The sequence below is a fragment of the Pan troglodytes genome, chromosome 4, assembly GCF_028858775.2.
Source record: "Pan troglodytes isolate AG18354 chromosome 4, NHGRI_mPanTro3-v2.0_pri, whole genome shotgun sequence".
In the NCBI taxonomy this organism is placed as follows: Eukaryota; Metazoa; Chordata; class Mammalia; order Primates; family Hominidae; genus Pan; species Pan troglodytes.
The window spans coordinates 127,286,117-127,305,074 of record NC_072402.2 but is presented as its reverse complement, the minus strand read 5'-3'; the positions used below and the strand labels follow the sequence as shown (position 1 = coordinate 127,305,074).

Here is an 18,958-nt window from a genome sequence, read left to right as displayed (position 1 = left end):
TACATGTGCCATGTTGGTGTGCTGTACCCATTAACTCGTCATTTGGTATTAGGTATATCTCCTAATGCTATTCCTCCCCCGTTCCCCCATCCCACAACAGGCCCCAGTGTGTGATGTTCCCCTTCCTGTGTCCATGTGTTCTCCTTGTTCAATTCCCACCTATGAGTGAGAACATGCGGTGTTTGGTTTTTTGTCCTTGCCATAGTTTGCTGAGAATGATGGTTTCCAGCTTCATCCATGTCCCTACAAAGGACATGAACTCATCATTTTTTATGGCTGCATAGTATTCCAGGGTGTATATGTGCCACATTTTCTTAATCCAGTCTATCATTGTTGGACATTTGGGTTGGTTCCAAGTCTTTGCTATTGTGAATAGTGCCGCAATAAACATACGTGTGCATGTGTCTTTATAGCAGCATGATTTAAAATCCTTTGGGTATATACCCAGTAATGGGAAGGCTGGGTCAAATGGTATTTCTAATTCTAGATCCCTGAGGAATCACAACACCGACTTCCACAATGGTTGAACTAGTTTACAGTCCCACCAACAATGTAAACATGTTCCTATTTCTCCACATCCTCTCCAGCACCTGTTGTTTCCTGACCTTTTAATGATTGCCATTCTAACTGGTGTGAGATGGTATCTCATTGTGGTTTTGATTTGCATTTCTCTGATGGCCAGCGATGATGAGCATTTTTTCATGTGTCTGTTGGCTGCATAAATGTCTTCTTTTGAGAAGTGTCTGTTAATATCCTTCACCCACTTTTTGATGGGGTTGTTTTTTTCTTTTTTCTTTTTTTTTAAATTATTCTTATACTTTAAGTTTTAGGGTACATGTGCACAATGTGCAGCTTAGTTACATATGTATACATGTGCCATGCTGGTGTGCTGCACCCATTAACTCGTCATTTAGCATTAGGTATATCTCCTAATGCTATCCCTCCCCCGTCCCGCCACCCTACAACAGTCCCCAGAGTGTGATGTTCCCCTTCCTGTGTCCATGTGTTCTCATTGTTCAATTCCCACCTATGAGTGAGAACATGCAGTGTTTGGTTTTTGTCCTTGTGATAGTTTACTGAGAATGATGATTTCCAATTTCATCCATGTGCCTACAAAGGACATGAACTCTTCATTTTTTATGGCTGCATAGTATTCCATGTGTATATGTGCCACATTTTCTTAATCCAGTCTGTCATTGTTGGACATTTGGGTTGGTTCCAAGTCTTTGCTATTGTGAATAGTGCCGCAATAAACATACATGTGCATGTGTCTTTATAGCAGCATGATTTATAGTCCTTTGGGTATATACCCAGTAATGGGAAGGCTGGTTCAAATGTTATTTCTAGTTCTAGATCCCTGAGGAATCGCCACACTGACTTGCACAATGGTTGATCTAGTTTACAGTCCCACCAACAGTGTAAAAGTGTTTCTATTTCTCCACATCCTCTCCAGCACCTTTTGTTTCCTGACTCTTTAATGATTGCCATTCTAACTGGTGTGAGATGGTATCTCATTGTGGTTTTGATTTGCATTTTTCTGATGGCCAGTGATGATGAGCATTTTTTCATGTGTCTTTTGGCTGCATGAATGTCTTCTTTTGAGAAGTGTCTGTTCATATACTTTGCCCACTTTTTGATGGGGTTGTTTGTTTTTTTCTTGTAAATCTGTTGGAGTTCATTGTAGATTCTGGATATTAGCCCTTTGTCAGATGAGTAGGTTGCAAAAAGTTTCTCCCATTGTGTAGGTTGCCTGTTCATTCCAATGGTGGTTTCTTTTGATGTGCAGAAGCTCTTTAGTTTAATTAGATCCCATTTGTCAATTTTGGCTTTTGTTGCCATTACTTTTGGTGTTTTAGACATGAAGTCCTCGCCCATGCCTATGTCCTGAATGGTATTGCCTAGGTTTTCTTCTAGGGTTTTTATGGTTTCAGGTCTAACGTTTAAGTCTTTAATCCATCTTGAATTAATTTTTGTATAAGGTGTAAGGAAGGGATCCAGTTTCAGCTTTCTACATATGGCTAGCCAGTTTTCCCAGCACCATTTATTAAATAGGGAATCTTTTCCCCATTGATTGTTTTTCTCAGGTTTGTCAAACATCAGACAGTTGTAGCTATGCAGCCTTATTTCTGAGGGCTCTGTTCTGTTCCGTTGATCTATATCTCTGTTTTGGTACCAGTACCATGCTGTTTTGTTTACTGTAGCCTTGTAGTATAGTTTGAAGTCAGGTAGTGTGATGCCTCCAGCTTTGTTCTTTTCACTTAGGATTGACTTGGCGATGCGGGCTCTTTTTTGGTTCCATATGAACTTGAAAGTAGTTTTTTCCAATGCTGTGAAGAAAGTCATTGGTAGCATGATGGGGATGGCATTGATCTATAAATTACCTTGGGCAGTACGGTCATTTTCACGATATTGATTTTTCCTACCTAGGAGCATGGGATGTTCTTCCATTTGTTTGTATTCTCTTTTATTTCATTGAGCAGTGGTTTGTAATTCTCCTTGAAGAGGTCCTTCACGTCCCTTTTAGGTTGAATTCCTAAGTATTTTATCTCTTTGAAGCAATTGTGAATGGGAGTTCAGTCATGATTTGGCTCTCTGTTTGTCTGTTATTGGTGTATAAGAATGCTTGTGATTTTTGTACATTGATTTTGTATTCTGAGACTTGGCTGAAGTTGCTTATCAGCTTAAGGAGATTTTGGGCTGAGACAATGGGGTTTTCTAGATATACAATCATGTCGTCTGCAAACAGGGACAATTTGACTTCCTCTTTTCCTAATTGAATACCCTTTATTTCCTTCTCCTGCCTGATTACCCTGGCCAGAACTTCCAACACTATGTTGAATAGGAGTGGTGAGAGAGGGCATCACTGTCTTGTGCCAGTTTTCAAGGGGAATGCTTCCAGTTTTTGCCCATTCAGTATGATACTGGCTGTGGGTTTGTCATAGATAGCTCTTATTATTTTGAGATACGTCCCATCAATACCTAATTTATTGAGAGTTTTTAGCATGAAGGGTTGTTGAATTTTGTCAAAGGCCTTTTTCTTGTAAATTTGTTTGAGTTCATTGTAGATTCTGGATATTAGCCCTTTGTCAGATGAGTAGGTGGCAAAAATTTTCTCCCATTTTGTAGGTTGCGTGTTTACTCTGAAGGTAGTTTCTTTTGCTGTGCAGAAGCTCTTTAGTTTAATTAGATGCCATTTGTCCATTTTGGCTTTTGTTGCCATTGCTTTTGGTGTTTTAGATATGAAGTCCTTGCCCATGCCTGTGTCCTGAATGGTATTGCCTAGGTTTTCTTCTAGGGTTTTTATGGTTTTAGGTCTAACATGTAAGCCTTTAATCCATCTTGAATTAATTTTTGTATAAGGTGAAAGGAAGGGATCCAGTTTCAGCTTTCTACATATGGCTAGCCAGTTTTCCCAGCACCATTTATTAAATAGGGAATCCTTTCCCCATTGCTTGTCTTTGTCAGGTTTGTCAAAGATCATATAGTTGTAGATATGCGGCATTATTTCTGAGGGCTCTGTTCTGTTCCATTGGTCTATATCTCTGTTTCGGTACCAATACCATACTGTTTTGGTTACTGTAGCCTTGTAGTATAGTTTGAAGTCAGGTAGCGTGACGCCTCCAGCTTTGTTCTTTTGGCTTAGGATTGACTTGGCAATGCGGGCTCTTTTTTGGTTCCCTATGAACTTTAAAGTAGTTTTTTCCAATTCTGTGAAGAAAGTCATTGGTAGCTTGATGGGGATGGCATTGAATCTCTAAATTACCTTGGGCAGTATGGCCATTTTCACGATACTGATTCTTCCTACCCATGAGCATGGAATGTTCTTCCATTTGTATTCTCTTTTATTTCATTGAGCAGTGGTTTTTAGTTCTCCTTGAAGAGGTCCTTCACATCCCTTGTAAGTTGGATTCCTAGGTATTTTATTCTCTTTCAAGCAATTGTGAATGGGAGTTCACTCATGATTTGGCTGTTTGTCTGTTATTGGTGTATAAGAATGCTTGTGATTTTTGCACATTGATTTTGTATCCTGAGAATTTGCTGAAGTTGTTTATCAGCTTAAGGAGATTTTGGGCTGAGATGATGGGGTTTTCTAGATATACAATCATGTCATCTGCAAACAGGGACAATTTCACTTCCTCTTTTCCTAATTGAATGCCCTTTATTTCCTTCTCCTGCCTGACTGCCCTGGCCAGAACTTCCAACACTATGTTGAATAGGAGTGGTGAGAGAGGGCATCCCTGTCTTGTGCCAGTTTTCAAAGGGAATGCTTCCAGTTTTTGTCCATTCAGTATGATATTCGCTGTGGATTTGTCATAGATAGCTCTTATTATTTTGATATACGCCCCATGAATACCTAATTTATTAAGAGTTTTTAGCATAAAGGTTGTTGAATTTTGTCAAAGGCCTTTTCTGCATCTATTGAGATAATCATGTGGTTTTTGTCTTTGGTTCTGTTTATATGCTGGATTACGTTTATTGATTTTCGTATGTTGAAGAAGCCTTGCATCTCAGGGATGAAGCCCACTTGATCATGGTGGATAAGCTTTTTGATTTGCTGCTGGATTGGGTTTGCCAGTATTTTACTGAGGATTTCTGCATCAATGTTCATCAAGGATATTGGTCTAAAATTCTCTTTTTTTGTTGTGTCTCTGCCAGGATTTGGTATCAGGATGATGCTGGCCTCATAAAATGAGTTAGGGAGGATTCCCCCTTTTTCTATTGATTGGAATAGTTTCAGAAGGAATGGTACCAGCTCCTCCTTGTACCTCTGGTAGAATTCGGCTGTGAATCCTTCTGGTCCTGGATTTTTTTGGTTGGTAAGCTATTAATTATTGCCTCAATTTCAGATCCTGTTATTGGTCTATTCAGAGATTCAACTTATTCCTGGTTTAGTCTTGGGAGAGTGTATGCGTCGAGGAATTTATCCATTTCTTCTAGATTTTCTTGTTTATTTGCGTAGAGGTGTTTACCCAATACAGCAGCACCCAGATTCATAAAGCACGTCCTTAGTGACCTACAAAGAGACTTAGACTCCCACACATTAATAATGGGAGACTTTAACACCCCACTGTCAACATTAGACAGATCAATGAGACAGGTAGTTAACAAGGATATCCAGGAATTGGACTCAGCTCTATACCAAGCAGACCTAATAGACATCTACAGAACTCTCCACCCCAAGTCAACAGAATATACATTCTTTTCAGCACCACACCACACCTATTCCAAAATTGACCACAAATGGGAAGTAAAGCACTCCTCAGCAAATATAAAAGAACAGAAATTATAACAAACTGTCTCTCAGACCACAGTGCAATCAAACTAGAACTCAGGATTAAGAAACTCACTCAAAAACCGCTCAACTAAATGGAAACTGAACAACCTGCTCCTGAATTACTACTGGGTACATAACGAAATGAAGGCAGAAATAAAGATGTTCTTTGCAACCAACGAGAACAAAGACACAACATACCAGAATCTCTGGGACACATTCAAAGCAGTGTGTAGAGGGAAATTTACAGCACTAAATGCCCACAAGAGAAAGCAGGAAAGATCTAAAATGGACACCCTAACATCACAATTAAAAGAACTAGAGAAGCAAGAGCAAACACATTCAAAAGCTAGCAGAAGGCAAGAAATAACTAAGATCAAAGCAGAACTGAAGGAAATAGAGACACAAAAAACCCTTCAAAAAATCAATGAATCCAGGAGCTGGGTTTTTGAAAAGACCAACAAAATTGATAGACCACTCGCAAGACTAATGAAGAAGAAAAGAGAGAAGAATCAAATAGACGCAATAAAAGATGACAAAGGGGATATCACCACCGATCCCACAGAAATACAAACTACCAATTTACTACTCTTAACCAACTTTATTATGGTAAAACTTACATAAAATACACACAAGTTAAATGAGAAGATTGGTGAATTTTGACAAATGTATAAACCCACATGTATCCAAAGCAATATATGCAATATTTCCACCACTACAGAAAGTTCCTTCTGCCTTTTTGCAGTCAGTTTTCCCACCTAAAGGTGGGAACATTTGTCACACCACAGATGAATTCTGCCTATTTTCAAACTCTATATAAGTGGAATCATCTTCTGATCAGTTTCTAATTTGGCTTTTTCACTCAGTATAATTTTTTTTTTTTTGTGGTGGAGTCTCACTCTGTTGTCCAGGCTGGATTGCAGTGGTGCAATCTCCACTCACTGCAACCTCCACCTGCCAGGTTCAAGCAATTCTCCTGCCTCAGCCTCCCGAGTAGCTGAGATTACAGGCATAAGCCACCACGCCTGCCTAACTTTTATATTTTTGGTAGAGACGGGGTTTTACCATGTTGACAAGGCTGATATTGAACTCCTGACCTCAAGTGATCTGCCTGCCTGCCTAGGCCTCCCAAATTGCTGGGATTACAGGCGTGAGCCACCACACCCGGCCTCAGTATAATGATATTCATATTTATCCATCCATGTGGTTGCATTTATTAGCAGTTTGATGAAGAGTATTCAATTGTATGATCACACAATACATCCATTCACCTGTAGATGAAAATTTATTTACAAGTTTTGGCAATTATGAAAAATTATGAAAAAAATTATGAAAGCTTCTATAAATTTTCAAGTGCGATTTTTTATGTGAATAACATTTTTGTTTTTCTTGAGTAAATATCTAAGAAGCAGATGTGGGCTAAATGGTAAGCAAATGTTTAACTTTATAAGAAACTACTCATTTTCCAGTGTGGTTGAACCATTTTATAATCCCACCAACAACTGAGGAGTGTTCCATATCCTCACCATCATTGAGTATTTTCAATTTTTATAACTGAAGCCTTTCAAGTGGGTGTGAATTTAATTTGCATTTTCCTGAGTACTAATGATGTTGAGTATCTCTTTATATGCTTATTGGAGATTCATATTTCTTCTTATTTTTAAAAGGTTAACATATTTTTGTATTTGTATATGTGTATATACACACACACGTAAACATTCTGGATACAAGTTCTTTGTTAGTATATGCATGAAAACTATTTTCTCAAATTCACAAAAGATGTGAACATCTTTTGAATGGGAAATGGTTTTCATTTTTAAAAATTCCAGATGATTGTCAATATTTCTTGATTAGTACTTTTTTTTATCCTATCTAAGAAATCATTGCCCTCCTCTTGTTCATGAAGATGTTCTTTATTTTTTTACTACAATAGAGTTTTAGTTTTCATGTTTAATTCTGTGATCCTTTTTGAATTAATTTTACACATGTTAAATAGGACTGATACTCATTTTTTTCGCAAAGGTGTCCAGATATTCCATTTGTACCATTTGATGTATTCTAATACCATCTGCTGAATAGATTATTTTTATAACTGAATTATGTTGGCAGCTTTATTAAAAATCAATTGACCCTATATATCTGGGTTTATTTCTAGACCGTTTATTTTGCTTCATTGATTTGCATGACTTTCTGCCAAAACCATACTATCTTGATTTCCAAACCTTTATAGTAAGTTTTGAAATCATATCGTGTAAGTCCATCCAATTTGTTCATATACACACACACACATATATATATATAAACATTTTCATTCCTGTGACAGAATGGGAAGATTTTGGGGTTTTTTTGTTTGTTTGTTTGTTTGAGACAGAGTCTTGCTCAGTCGCCCAGGCTGGTGTGCAGTAGCGCAATCTTGGCTCACTGCAACTTCTGCCTCCCAGATTCAAGCAATTCTCGTGGCTCAGCCTCCCAGGTAGCTGGGACTACAGGCATGCACCACCATGCCCAGCTAATTTTTGTAATTTTAGTAGAGATGAGATTCTGTCATGTTGGCCAGGCTGGTCTTGAATCCCTGGCCTCAGGCAATCTGCCCACCTCAGCCACCCAAAGTGCTGGGATTACAGGTGTGAGCCACCACACCTGGCCTCAATTTGTTCTTATTTTTCAAAACTGTTTTGATTCTTCTAGGTCCTCTGCCTTTACAAATTAGTACTGGAGTCAGCTTGTCAATTTCTACAAAACATGCCTGAAAAGGTTATTTCATTGGGAGTATATTGAATCTATAAATCAATTTGAAGAAAACTGACATTTAATAATATTTAGTATTCCAATGAATTAATCTTTATTTAGATATTTAATTTCTCATAACAGTGCTGTATAGTTCTCATTTTAGAGGTTGTACGCATATTTTACTAAAATTCTTCTTAAGTATTTTATGGTTTTGGAAGTCACTATAAGTTTTTTTCCAATTGTTCACTTCCAGTATATATAAACATAATTGGTTTTTGAAAACTGATTTTACATGATGTGGCCTCGAAAACCCAGTTATAAATTCTAGCAAATTTTTGTTAGATTTCTTAAGATATTCTTTGTACCATTTCATATCATCTGTGAATAAGAGACATTTTTCTTTTTATTCCAAATATGTATGCTTTTCCTTTTTTTTTTTTTTCCTGCTTTACTGCACTGGTTATGATCTTCAGTACGATATTGGATAGAAGTGGTAAGAGGGGACATCCTTACCTTGCTTTCAGTTGTGAGGAGAAAATGTTCAGTTTTCTCCTTTTGCTGTGATATTAGTTGTAGATATATGTTTCGATAGATACCCTTTCAGAGATTAAGATAGTACCTCAAGAACTCAATAAGTATTTTTGGTTGATAGGATTTCTTTATTTTACTTTCTTTCAATACATTAGAAATGTTGTTTCACTGTCTTTTGAACTTATGGTTTTTCGGATGTGAAGTCAGTCATTTATTTGAACATTGTTCCTCCTGTTCAATGTTCCCTCTGCTCCCCCCAACGCTCAACCCACTGGCTGATGGAAATTTTTCTGTTTTTCTTTGGTTTTCAGCAATTTTCCTATGATGTGCCTAGGTCCATATTTGTTGCCTTTCATCAAATTTGCAGAAATTTTTGCCATTATGTCTTCAAATAATTTTTCTTACCCATTCTTACTCTCTCCTTCGGAGACTCCAATTACAACTACATTAATCTGCTAAATCCAACATCTAGGCTATCTTGAGGTCAGTTTCTATTGACTAATTCTTCCCTGACCATGGGTCACATTTTCATGTTTCTTTGCTTGACTAATTTTTATTATACTCTGGACATTGTGGATGATATATTTTTAGAGATTTGCTATTCTGTTATCTTCCTCTGAAGAGTGCTTACAGCTGTTTTAGGAGGCAGTTCAATTACTGGCTCATCATCCTGCACTTGGATAAATTTGATTTTATTCTTTGGTAGGGGAGATCTATCAAAAATCCAAGATGATACCCAAGCCTCTGTAAATTGGTGGTATTCAACCTCCAAGCTCTGTCTCCCCTAAGGCTAAAAATGTTGATAAGGTGTCACAAGATTGTTCCACTCTTGTGCTTTGAATTTGCTTATTCCTCTTATCTTTTTAAATTCTGAACTCCATAGCAGCAATCCTATGGTAAATTTGGGGCAGTTTCCTCTATCTGTTTATCTTCAGACCAGCTCTTGCCAAGTTCTCACGTACAGTCAGCACACGCACTTCATGGCACCTCTCCATGCCTAAGACTTTTATCTATGGTGTCCTCAGCAGGATCACTGTGCTCTACCTAGATTCTAGCTTGCTACGCTAGTTAAGAATTTTTTCCCAAGGAAAAAGCTGGGTTGACTGCAATGTTTGCATAATAAATTTCCCTTCTTTCAGGAATTGCAGTCTTATGCTGTTCATTCTCCAATGACTAAAAGCAGTGACTTCTTATTTTCCAATGTTATGATTGCTTGTTGCAGAAACTCAATATCAGTTTTACCTACTTAGCCGAAAGTAGAAGTCCAATTGTGTTCCTGCATACAGATTTTTCAACCTTATGAATTATTTGCCTTTAGTATTAATTACAAGAAACTACAATGATTTCAATGATTTCGTTTCAGAAAATCATGTGTAATTTACGCTACTGTGATGTGAAACGCTAACACTTTTGATGACTAAAATTAAATTGCTAGTTCACAATGCATTACTTATTTTTACCAGCTTTAAGCAAGACAAATTATGTATAATTATTATAGTAATCATGTAGAGCATATTGTTGCTCATTATTTCACTTACATTTATTTACATATTATACTTAATGCTATATTAAAAATATTTGTTAGTAGTACATTCACAATGTAGCTTATAATTAATCAGTCAGAGAATTAATTGAAATTGTTTCTCACATGGAGCCAGAAAGTTTTTCAATTGCTGAATTTAACATATTAGGTTACTTTATATGGTGATGACTGAAAAACATACAGTCTACGTTCATAATTTGGAACTTACAACAAAATTCACCATAGTTTTAGCTTATCGTTATCAATGACTATGCCTTTGAGGTCAAAAATTTTGGGTAATTTTTTAGAATTAACTAACCAAATTTTTTGTCAATATGCCATCCAATATTTAGCTGTTTACAAATCAGTTATTATGAATTGAGGGAGATGACTAACATCATTATGCCAAAATCACTCTTGAAACACGAAATCTGAAATAAAAACATTATCTATTAAGGGATTAATGGGATCAACAGTGCAGTGATTGAATTAGGAATGCCATTTAATTGGCATTGGAAAATTTACCTTGTTATAAGTATAGCTGCATCCACCGAAGTCATGTCTTCCCCCCAGTTTGTTGACATCTCTAAATGTATATCATTCTTTTTGCCAAATTCTTCATGTTGCCACTTACAAAAACTCTCTAGCATTTTTTCTCCATGATGCCCAATATATAGTTCTGGCTGCAAAAGAACAGCGCTCATCACAAGGCATATTATTCTTAGGTATATACAAAACAACAACAACAACAACAACAATAACAAAGGCACTCTTGAATTACTAAAGCAAACTGCTGACCATAACATTAATTAGAACCTGGAAGACATGCAGGTTTAATTTACCCTGAGCTTAAAAGCTTAAAACTTGGTGAAGGTGTAATAATTACAAAATTTGTTTAATGGTATTCTGAAAAAGCAAAGAGGTTCAATTAAGAATATGGAACTTTTATACTTAAATAACTTGTTTCTACAATTTAAGAACAACATTTTCTATGTAGAACACCATTTTCTAAAGTGCCAGTTAAGCAGCATATCAAAATGATGTCACAGAATAGTTCCCATTTAAAATAAATAAAAAGTGTTAAAAGTAGACATCTAAATAATAGAATAAAACTGTCACTTAAAATGACTTCTTAAAATTATACTTTGGAAAGTTAAGATTTGTTTTCAGGATACTTGGAAACTAACATCTTATTTTTTAAATAAGATCGGGGCATTAACCAAAACTAAAGGCCAGTTTTATGTATACTTTAAGTGATTCAGTGGATATTTCTGGATTTTTAAGCACATCCTTAACATTCCCTTTACTTAAAAGTTTCTGAACAAAATTTCTCCCCCATTTAATTTAATAAAAAACTCAAGACTTTCTTACTGGAGTTTCATGGAGCAGAATAAGCTTTATCACACGAAGATTGACCTGCACACCCAGACTCTTGTGTTGGAAAAGGTTAAATACCTAAAAACAAATAAAAATAAAAATCCTAAAATTAAACTGAAAATCATCTTAATTTTTCTCAAGGCCCATACATGGAGACGTCTCAATTTAGTTGAGAAATCTTTTTTAAAAAAAAAAGCTTGTAAAGCAAAGTAATTTTTTATTTGTTACATTGAATTTAAAAGAAAACTTAGTATTGATTTAACTTGTATTAGAAAATATATAACTGACACACCAAACCCATGCTTTCAGAGATATTTCTACTTAGAAAAGACTGGTTGTTAGGCAGTGTTATCTACCACATATCGCATTTTAGAGGAGTGCTCAGGAGGTAACGGAATATGGACAGAAATATCTAAAGTGTAAAAAAAAAAAAAACTCTGTTCCCCAGGAAAACAGCCAAATGATAGCAAAGATAGTAAAAAATGGGACTATATTTATCCTTACATCAGCCATTCTTAAATGGTAATTGACTTATAAATGGACATTTGCCTTGAACATTTATTTCTGTTTATTCTCATTGAAGAATCACTCTTCACTACAACCTTCTGATTCTTCCTTGAATGAGGTTTGCCCAACAGAGTACACAATTAAGTCAAAGGATTAATCTGGTAATAAGCATCCCTAACATGATAGATACTAGGATTTCTACAATCAGAAATCATCAACTCCAGTAGGCCACCTGTGATTTAGTTGGTTAAAATTTTAGCTCATCAACTAGAATCATATCTGACATCAAATTTTACATACGTATATAATAGGTCAGTGGATTACCAACATTCATTTTTATATCACATCATAATTAACCTATGGTCCTTTTGTGGGGCCACACATATAAACATATATTAAAATATTTATGATAATTTCACCAAATGTATACCTCTATCAAAATATCTTATGTACCCCATAAATATATACATCTACTATGTACCAACAAAATAAATAAATAAATAAATACATGCATACATACAGACAGACATAAATACATACATAAAATGGGGCTAGAAACATTTTTTTAAAAAAGGAAAAGAACAGTACCAAAAAAAGAGAGAAAAGAGTAACATAGAAAGAGCTTTGCCACATCAAAATTAACAAGGGTTTACAAGATGTGAATTTTTATTTTGATATTGCTTTTGAGATGGATCAATTTTATATACCTAAGTATTTTTTTACTGATGACAATAAGAGAAAGGAATAGTAATGAGTTAATTTTAAAGAATTTCATTATAAATACTCACACGTCTTCCTTAGAGTTTTCTTGAAAAAATTCCAAGCGCACTTTAAAGTTTGCCTACCATATTTAAGATGGTTAGAATGAATCTCCTGGCTGCATCTGCTCCATGATAGGAAACCATTGTTGGGTCTGCAACCACTACAGTCTCTATGTTGTATTCTTGAGGTAATTTGTATGAATATCGTTTCCCTCTTCCACTTTCTGCTATTTTTCTAGACCTAGGTCTTCCTTTATCTGCAACAGAGAATTGAATTTTTCAATGCACCTTCATATTGGCAAAGTGAATAATATTAAACATATTTAATAATGAGCAAACCCAAATAAGTTCCCGACACACATAAAATCTTAAAGAGCATTTGGCTTTGAAATATGACTTTAGAATGAGACAGACTGAACTTCTCCCACTTACTAGTTCTGCCATTTTAGCAAACTAACATCACTCAGTCAGCCTGAGTTTCCTTATCTGCAAAGTGGATAATGATAACACCTACCTTTCAGAGCTGTTGATGGCTTATAATAAGATCACATTAGTTAGATTTCTAGCAAACAGCTCCAATATAAACAAAATAACTCAATAAATAAAAGATACTGCAATTTTCTTTTTGACATCAATGGCAAAATAAAGGTCTTGTAAGTTGAAAGAAGTGCCTGAAGTGACTGCCCCCACACATCCTAATTTCAGGCAGATGCTCCTGATTACTAAATTACTATGCATGAATTACAAAGGATTCAGCTCCACTTTCCATCAGGATCTTACAGAAGCTATAACTGCTTGGGAATATAGATTCCTCAAATGAAGCCAAATCAGAGCAGAAACAAAAATCATGTATAGGTTTGCCTACATAAAAAGTAAGAACTTCCGTTTATTAAAACATGTCCAAATGTTTTATTGTTCTATTAAATGTTTAATGTTCTATTAAAACATTTCCACTATCGTAGTGTAAATCATGCCACGAAGTGACAGAAGATAGTTGCAATACTTTTCCAGAATAAAGAAATAAAGAGCTATTCTAAATCAATGACAGTCTAATTGAAAAATGGGCAGAACTTGAACAACCATTTCTCACAATAGGATATCTAAATGCCTAATAGCATGGGAAAATGTTTAACCTCACTGGTCTTCAGGCAAATACAAATTAAAACCAAAATACATTAAATAAATTAAAATCCCTGGAATAAGTTAAAATTAAAGACACTTACTATATCAAGTGCTGACAAGACTGTGGGGACAAATAGAAGTATCATATGCATACATGCTGAGAGATTAAACTGGGATAAACACTTTGTAAACCTAGTTTGCAGGGTCTACTAAAGTTGAATATTTGCATACCTATTAATCAATGATCTAAAACATACAGCCATCAGAAATGCATACAAATCGCATGTACAAACTATTCAGAGTGGCACTATTTTTAAAATTCAAATAATCATCAATAGTATATGGATAAAGAAATGTTAGAATAGTCATATAATGGAATACTATATAGCAATGAAAAGGAACCAGCTGCTGTAACATGTGAAACTATGGAAGAATCTCACAAATAATGAGGTTCATCCACATAATACTGACGAAAAGAGGCCAAGTACAAAAGATTAAGTAGTATGATTCCATTTAAAGACACATCAAAGCCTGGGAAGAAATGCTCTTAAAAACCAACTCAGTGAATATCTTACGGTAGGAGAAATTAGAGCCTGGGCATGGGCACAAGGGAGATATCTGTGGTGTTGATATTTTCTTTTCCTTCGTTTTTTTATTTTCCCTTCAAGTTCTGGGATACATGTGCAGAACGTGCAGGTTTGTTACATAGGTGTACATGTGCTATGCCACTTCACTGGCTGCATAAATGTCTTCTTTTGAGAAGTGTCTGTTCATATCTTTTGGCCACTTTTTGATGTTTTTTTTTTCTTGTAAATTTGTTTAAGTTCCTTATAGATTCTGGATATTAGCCCTTTGTCAGATGGATAGATTGCAAAACTTTTCTCCCATTCCATAGGCTGCCTGTTCACTCTGATGATAGTTTCTTTTGCTATGCAGACGCTCTTCAGTTTAATTAGATCCCATTTGTCAATTTTGGCTTTTGTTGCAATTGCTTTTGGTGTTTTAGTCATGAAGTCTTTGCCCATGCCTATGTCCTGAATGGTGCTGCCTAAGTTTTCTTCTAGGGTTTTTATGGTTTGGGGCTTTACATTTAAGTCTTTAATCTATCTTGAGTGAATTTTTGTATAGTGTGTAAGGAAGGGGTCCAGTTTCTGTTTTCTGCGTATGGCTAGTTTTCCCAGCACCATTTATTAAATAGGGAATACTTTCACCACTGCTTGTTTTTGTCAGGTTTGTCGAAGATCAGATGGTTGTAGGTGTGTGGTGTTATTTTTGAGGTCTCTGTTCTGTTCCATTGGTCTATATACCTGTTTTGGTACCAGTACCATGCTATTTTGGTTACTATAGCCTTGTGGTAGTTTGAAGTCAGGTAGCATGATGCCCCCAGCTTTTTTCTTTTTGCTTAGGATTGTCTTGGCTATATGAGCTATTTTTGGTTCCATATGAAATTTACAGTAGTTTTTTCTAATTCTGTGAAGAAAGTCAATGGAAGCTTGATAGGAATAGCATTGAATCTATAAATTACTTTGGGCAGTATGGCCATTTTCACAATATCGATTCTTCCTATCCATGAGCATGATTTTTTTTTCTCATTTGTTTGTGTCCTCTCTTATTTCCTTGAGCAGTAGTTTTCAATTCTCCTTGAAGAGGTCCTTCATGTCCCTTGCAAGTTGAATTTCTAGGTATTCTCTATAGTCTGATCCCAGTGGTAGCTATTGGTTATGTTCACACTGGGAAATTTCAGCAGTTGAACATACTGTTTCTGCAATTTCCTGTATGCACACGGTGCTTCAATAATAAATTTATGATTATAACAGCTTTATTGAGGTGTAACTTACATGTCACATTATGCAGCCATTCATGTGTACAATTCAATCAAGTTTAAGAATTTTCTACAGTTGAAGAATAATCTCCATGGTATATTGTTAAATCAGCTATCACTTGCCCCTCTCCTTGTCATTTATCATATTCTGTTGATGTCTCTAAGCTGCTATCATCTTTCCACAACTTGCACTGTTGACTGACACCTTTTATATTTCTTTACTATTTAATATAAATTCAGTGAAGTCTCTTCAAGAGTGGAGTGAAACATGTATATTCAATTAGTCATGATTCCCTGTATGTCTCTAACTCTGTTTTGAATTCAGGATATGTGTTCTCACAGTTCTAATCTATCTTTATGGTTTCTGATAAATTCCTTGAGTCTTATACCAGGTACCTGGGTTTTAGCTTGCCTATTCTATTCTATTATTCTCTTCTATTCTATCCTATTCTACTAACCACATATCCTACCTTGCTTTGACCTCTAACATATTTTCATTTTTACAGAATTAATTTATCTTCTGTTGGATTCTTTTTTTTTTTTTTTGAGATGGAGTCTCACTCTGCCGCCCAGGCTGGAGTGCAGTGTCGCGATCTCTGCTCACTTCAACCTCTGCCTCTGGGTTCACGTGATTCTCCTGCCTCTGCCTCTCAAGTGGCTGGGATTACAGGCATGCACCACAATGCCCAGCTAATTTTTGTAGTTTTTGTAAAGACGGGGTTTTGCCGTGTTGGTCAGTCTGGTCTCGAACTCCTGACCTCAGATGATCTGCCTGCCTTGGCCTCCCAAAGTGCTAGGATAACAGGTGTGAGCCACTGCTCCCAGCCTTATCTCTTGGATTCTTGACCTACTGTTTCCTTTGTATTATGACTTCTATGCCCACCTATCAGCTCTGTGATCTAATAAGAACCGGATCCCACCACAATTGCTGGAAACTAATCCTATGTAGACTATCCCCATAAGTTACTGTTTCTCATTTTTTCTAGCAATGATGGAGATTTTAAAAATATGTAATAAATCCAGTTTTACTCAAATATCATGTATAATCAGTTAACAAAGTTAACTGAAGTGTTATAACAATTAATGCAAATATTCCTTATTTATATCATATAACAAGTCAATGCAAGATGACAAAAACAATACTAGCCATCTGAATCAGAATCACTATAGTTAAAAGTAAACTTTATGGATCCAGATTCAGTACCAGCCGTTAATACCAAAGACCAAACTGATCATATATATATATATATATGTATATATATATATACACACACACACACATACAACTACGCATACATATGTTTATATATTATGTGTGTGTATATACTTACATTCTAACATATATACATATGTGCGTGTATATATATATATATTTTTTCAACATCACCTTTCTAGATGGATATATAATTGGCCTTGAAGGGAAATGAGAATCTGAGTATTATCCAGCACATATTCACCAACTGTGACAAGTGATAGCTTCTCACCAGTGTCAGCTTCTGCCAAGTGAATGAGATTAATATGGATACGTCCAATAACTAAAAAGAGACACCTCCTTCTACTTAGATAATTTTCCACATTTTCCTTACTTTCTTCCAGTTATCACCTTCCTGTCTTCATTGCTGGATGAGATGCTGTAGTAGAGACTATTAATTGTCTATCAGTATTCATTCTCCCTTTCTTACTTTTAGTAATAAAAAAACTCCTTAACCACATCCCCACTCAACCACTGCTTTTTGGTTAGATGTGTGGCTATGCACCCAGAAACATTTCTCAGTCTACTGTTCAACTGAGTGTAATTATGTGACTGACTAGTAAAACACGGAATTTGAACAGAACTAGTATGTAAAACTTTTGGGTCACCCTTTAAAGAAAATTGCTTGCTCCTACTTTCCTTCCTTCATCCTATAGGCTAGAAGCTAGACAAAGTATAGAGAGCTTAGGTGGACATTGGAAGATAACATTTCTGGGGGATGTTAAACCAATTCTTTGGGGTCAAAATGCATAGATAAAAATCTTGGATTTGCTACTTACTAGCTTTGGGACTGTGGGACAAAAACTTACTTTTCTACTTATTTGTTGTATAGATAAAAATTGTATATGAATAGGAATATGTGAGCATGTATATGTAACTTGCTTATTGCAATGTCTAATTCATATATTAAATGTGAAATACATTAGCTACTAGGATGACATTTTTAATATGGAAATGAATCTTCATATTTATTTGATCTCTAAATGGGAACATGCACACTTACATGGGTTTAAAGGTACACCTAGATGTATACTCTGTGCTCTTGGTAAAAATTTTGCTTTTAACAAACTATTACATTTTGATTATCAAATAAAATTTACTAAAACCTAGAGTAAATAATCACTGGTCATACTAAAACTATTTTTTGATAGTCAGAACTCAAGAAAATTCCTACAGCAACTATTTTGTTACTGCAATATTTAAGCAATCTAATAATGCCACAGCCCGCATGAAAATCTCTTCCTTCAAAGATGTTTTCCTTTGTAAAAGAGAAAACTGGATTCCATTCTAGAAGGCTATAAAATAGAAAGCTATAAGCATATAAAATATATCACTATAGTGACCATGTCATTCACAGTATCACTGGGATAACCTCACGGAGTTCAGAGAAGAGACAAATTAGGGCATGGAGCTGGCATCACAGGAGAGAGAAAAAAGGTGAGCTCTCATTCAGAGCTGAGACTTAGGGTCCTGAGTGATGAGCTTCAGCAGGTAAGAAAAACCATGCAGATTTAGAAAATGAGATAATAAAATACAACAATTTTACAACTTTAGACTCTTTAGAAATCATGCAAATGAATCTCAGAATCATAGGCATCTACTCCAATTGGCAGAGAAATGACTCGTCCAAATACATACAACTGGATAGCAAAATATCTGGTGGAAAAAAATGTATTTATCTCAACTCTTAACAGAGTAAGACTCTGAATAATTATTGTCCAAATAATAATAATTAGTGGAAACAAATTCTTCCTCAAGGTGTTTACAAACATTGTTTATCTTTCCTATCATTGAAATGCCATCTTACTCTCTTAGGTTTCACAAAGAAGATTGTGTCTTCCCATATTTTTGTCTATAGAGGCTGACTTTTACTCATATTTATGTGTCCAGGGTATGGCATGCAGTAAATAATATTTATGGAATTAACGTGAAGAAACTTTATATCCAGCATTTTACTAGGCTCCCTAGTGTGTAACACCACATGCACAAAATGCAATGGTAGCACTACAAAGCAATAGCTTGGAAAGGCTTAGGGAAAGTAGCATCCAGGGGGATTCAGAAG

At 35.6% G+C, this 18,958-nt stretch overlaps 1 protein-coding gene across 4 annotated transcripts in view; it reads right to left on the bottom strand.

Moving 5' to 3' along the window:
• The window catches only part of ADAMTS19 (ADAM metallopeptidase with thrombospondin type 1 motif 19), a 281,046-nt gene that overhangs the window by 201,314 nt on the left and 60,774 nt on the right, over positions 1-18,958 (bottom strand). For all 4 annotated transcript variants that reach the window (XM_009449594.5, XM_517910.8, XM_054684567.2 and 1 more), the window contains 3 exons: positions 12,785-12,957; positions 11,427-11,510; positions 10,581-10,738 (listed from right to left, as the gene is read on the bottom strand). In XM_009449594.5, the coding sequence (XP_009447869.2) occupies positions 10,581-10,738; positions 11,427-11,510; positions 12,785-12,957 (415 nt within the window). The remainder of the gene's footprint in view (positions 1-10,580; positions 10,739-11,426; positions 11,511-12,784; positions 12,958-18,958) is intronic.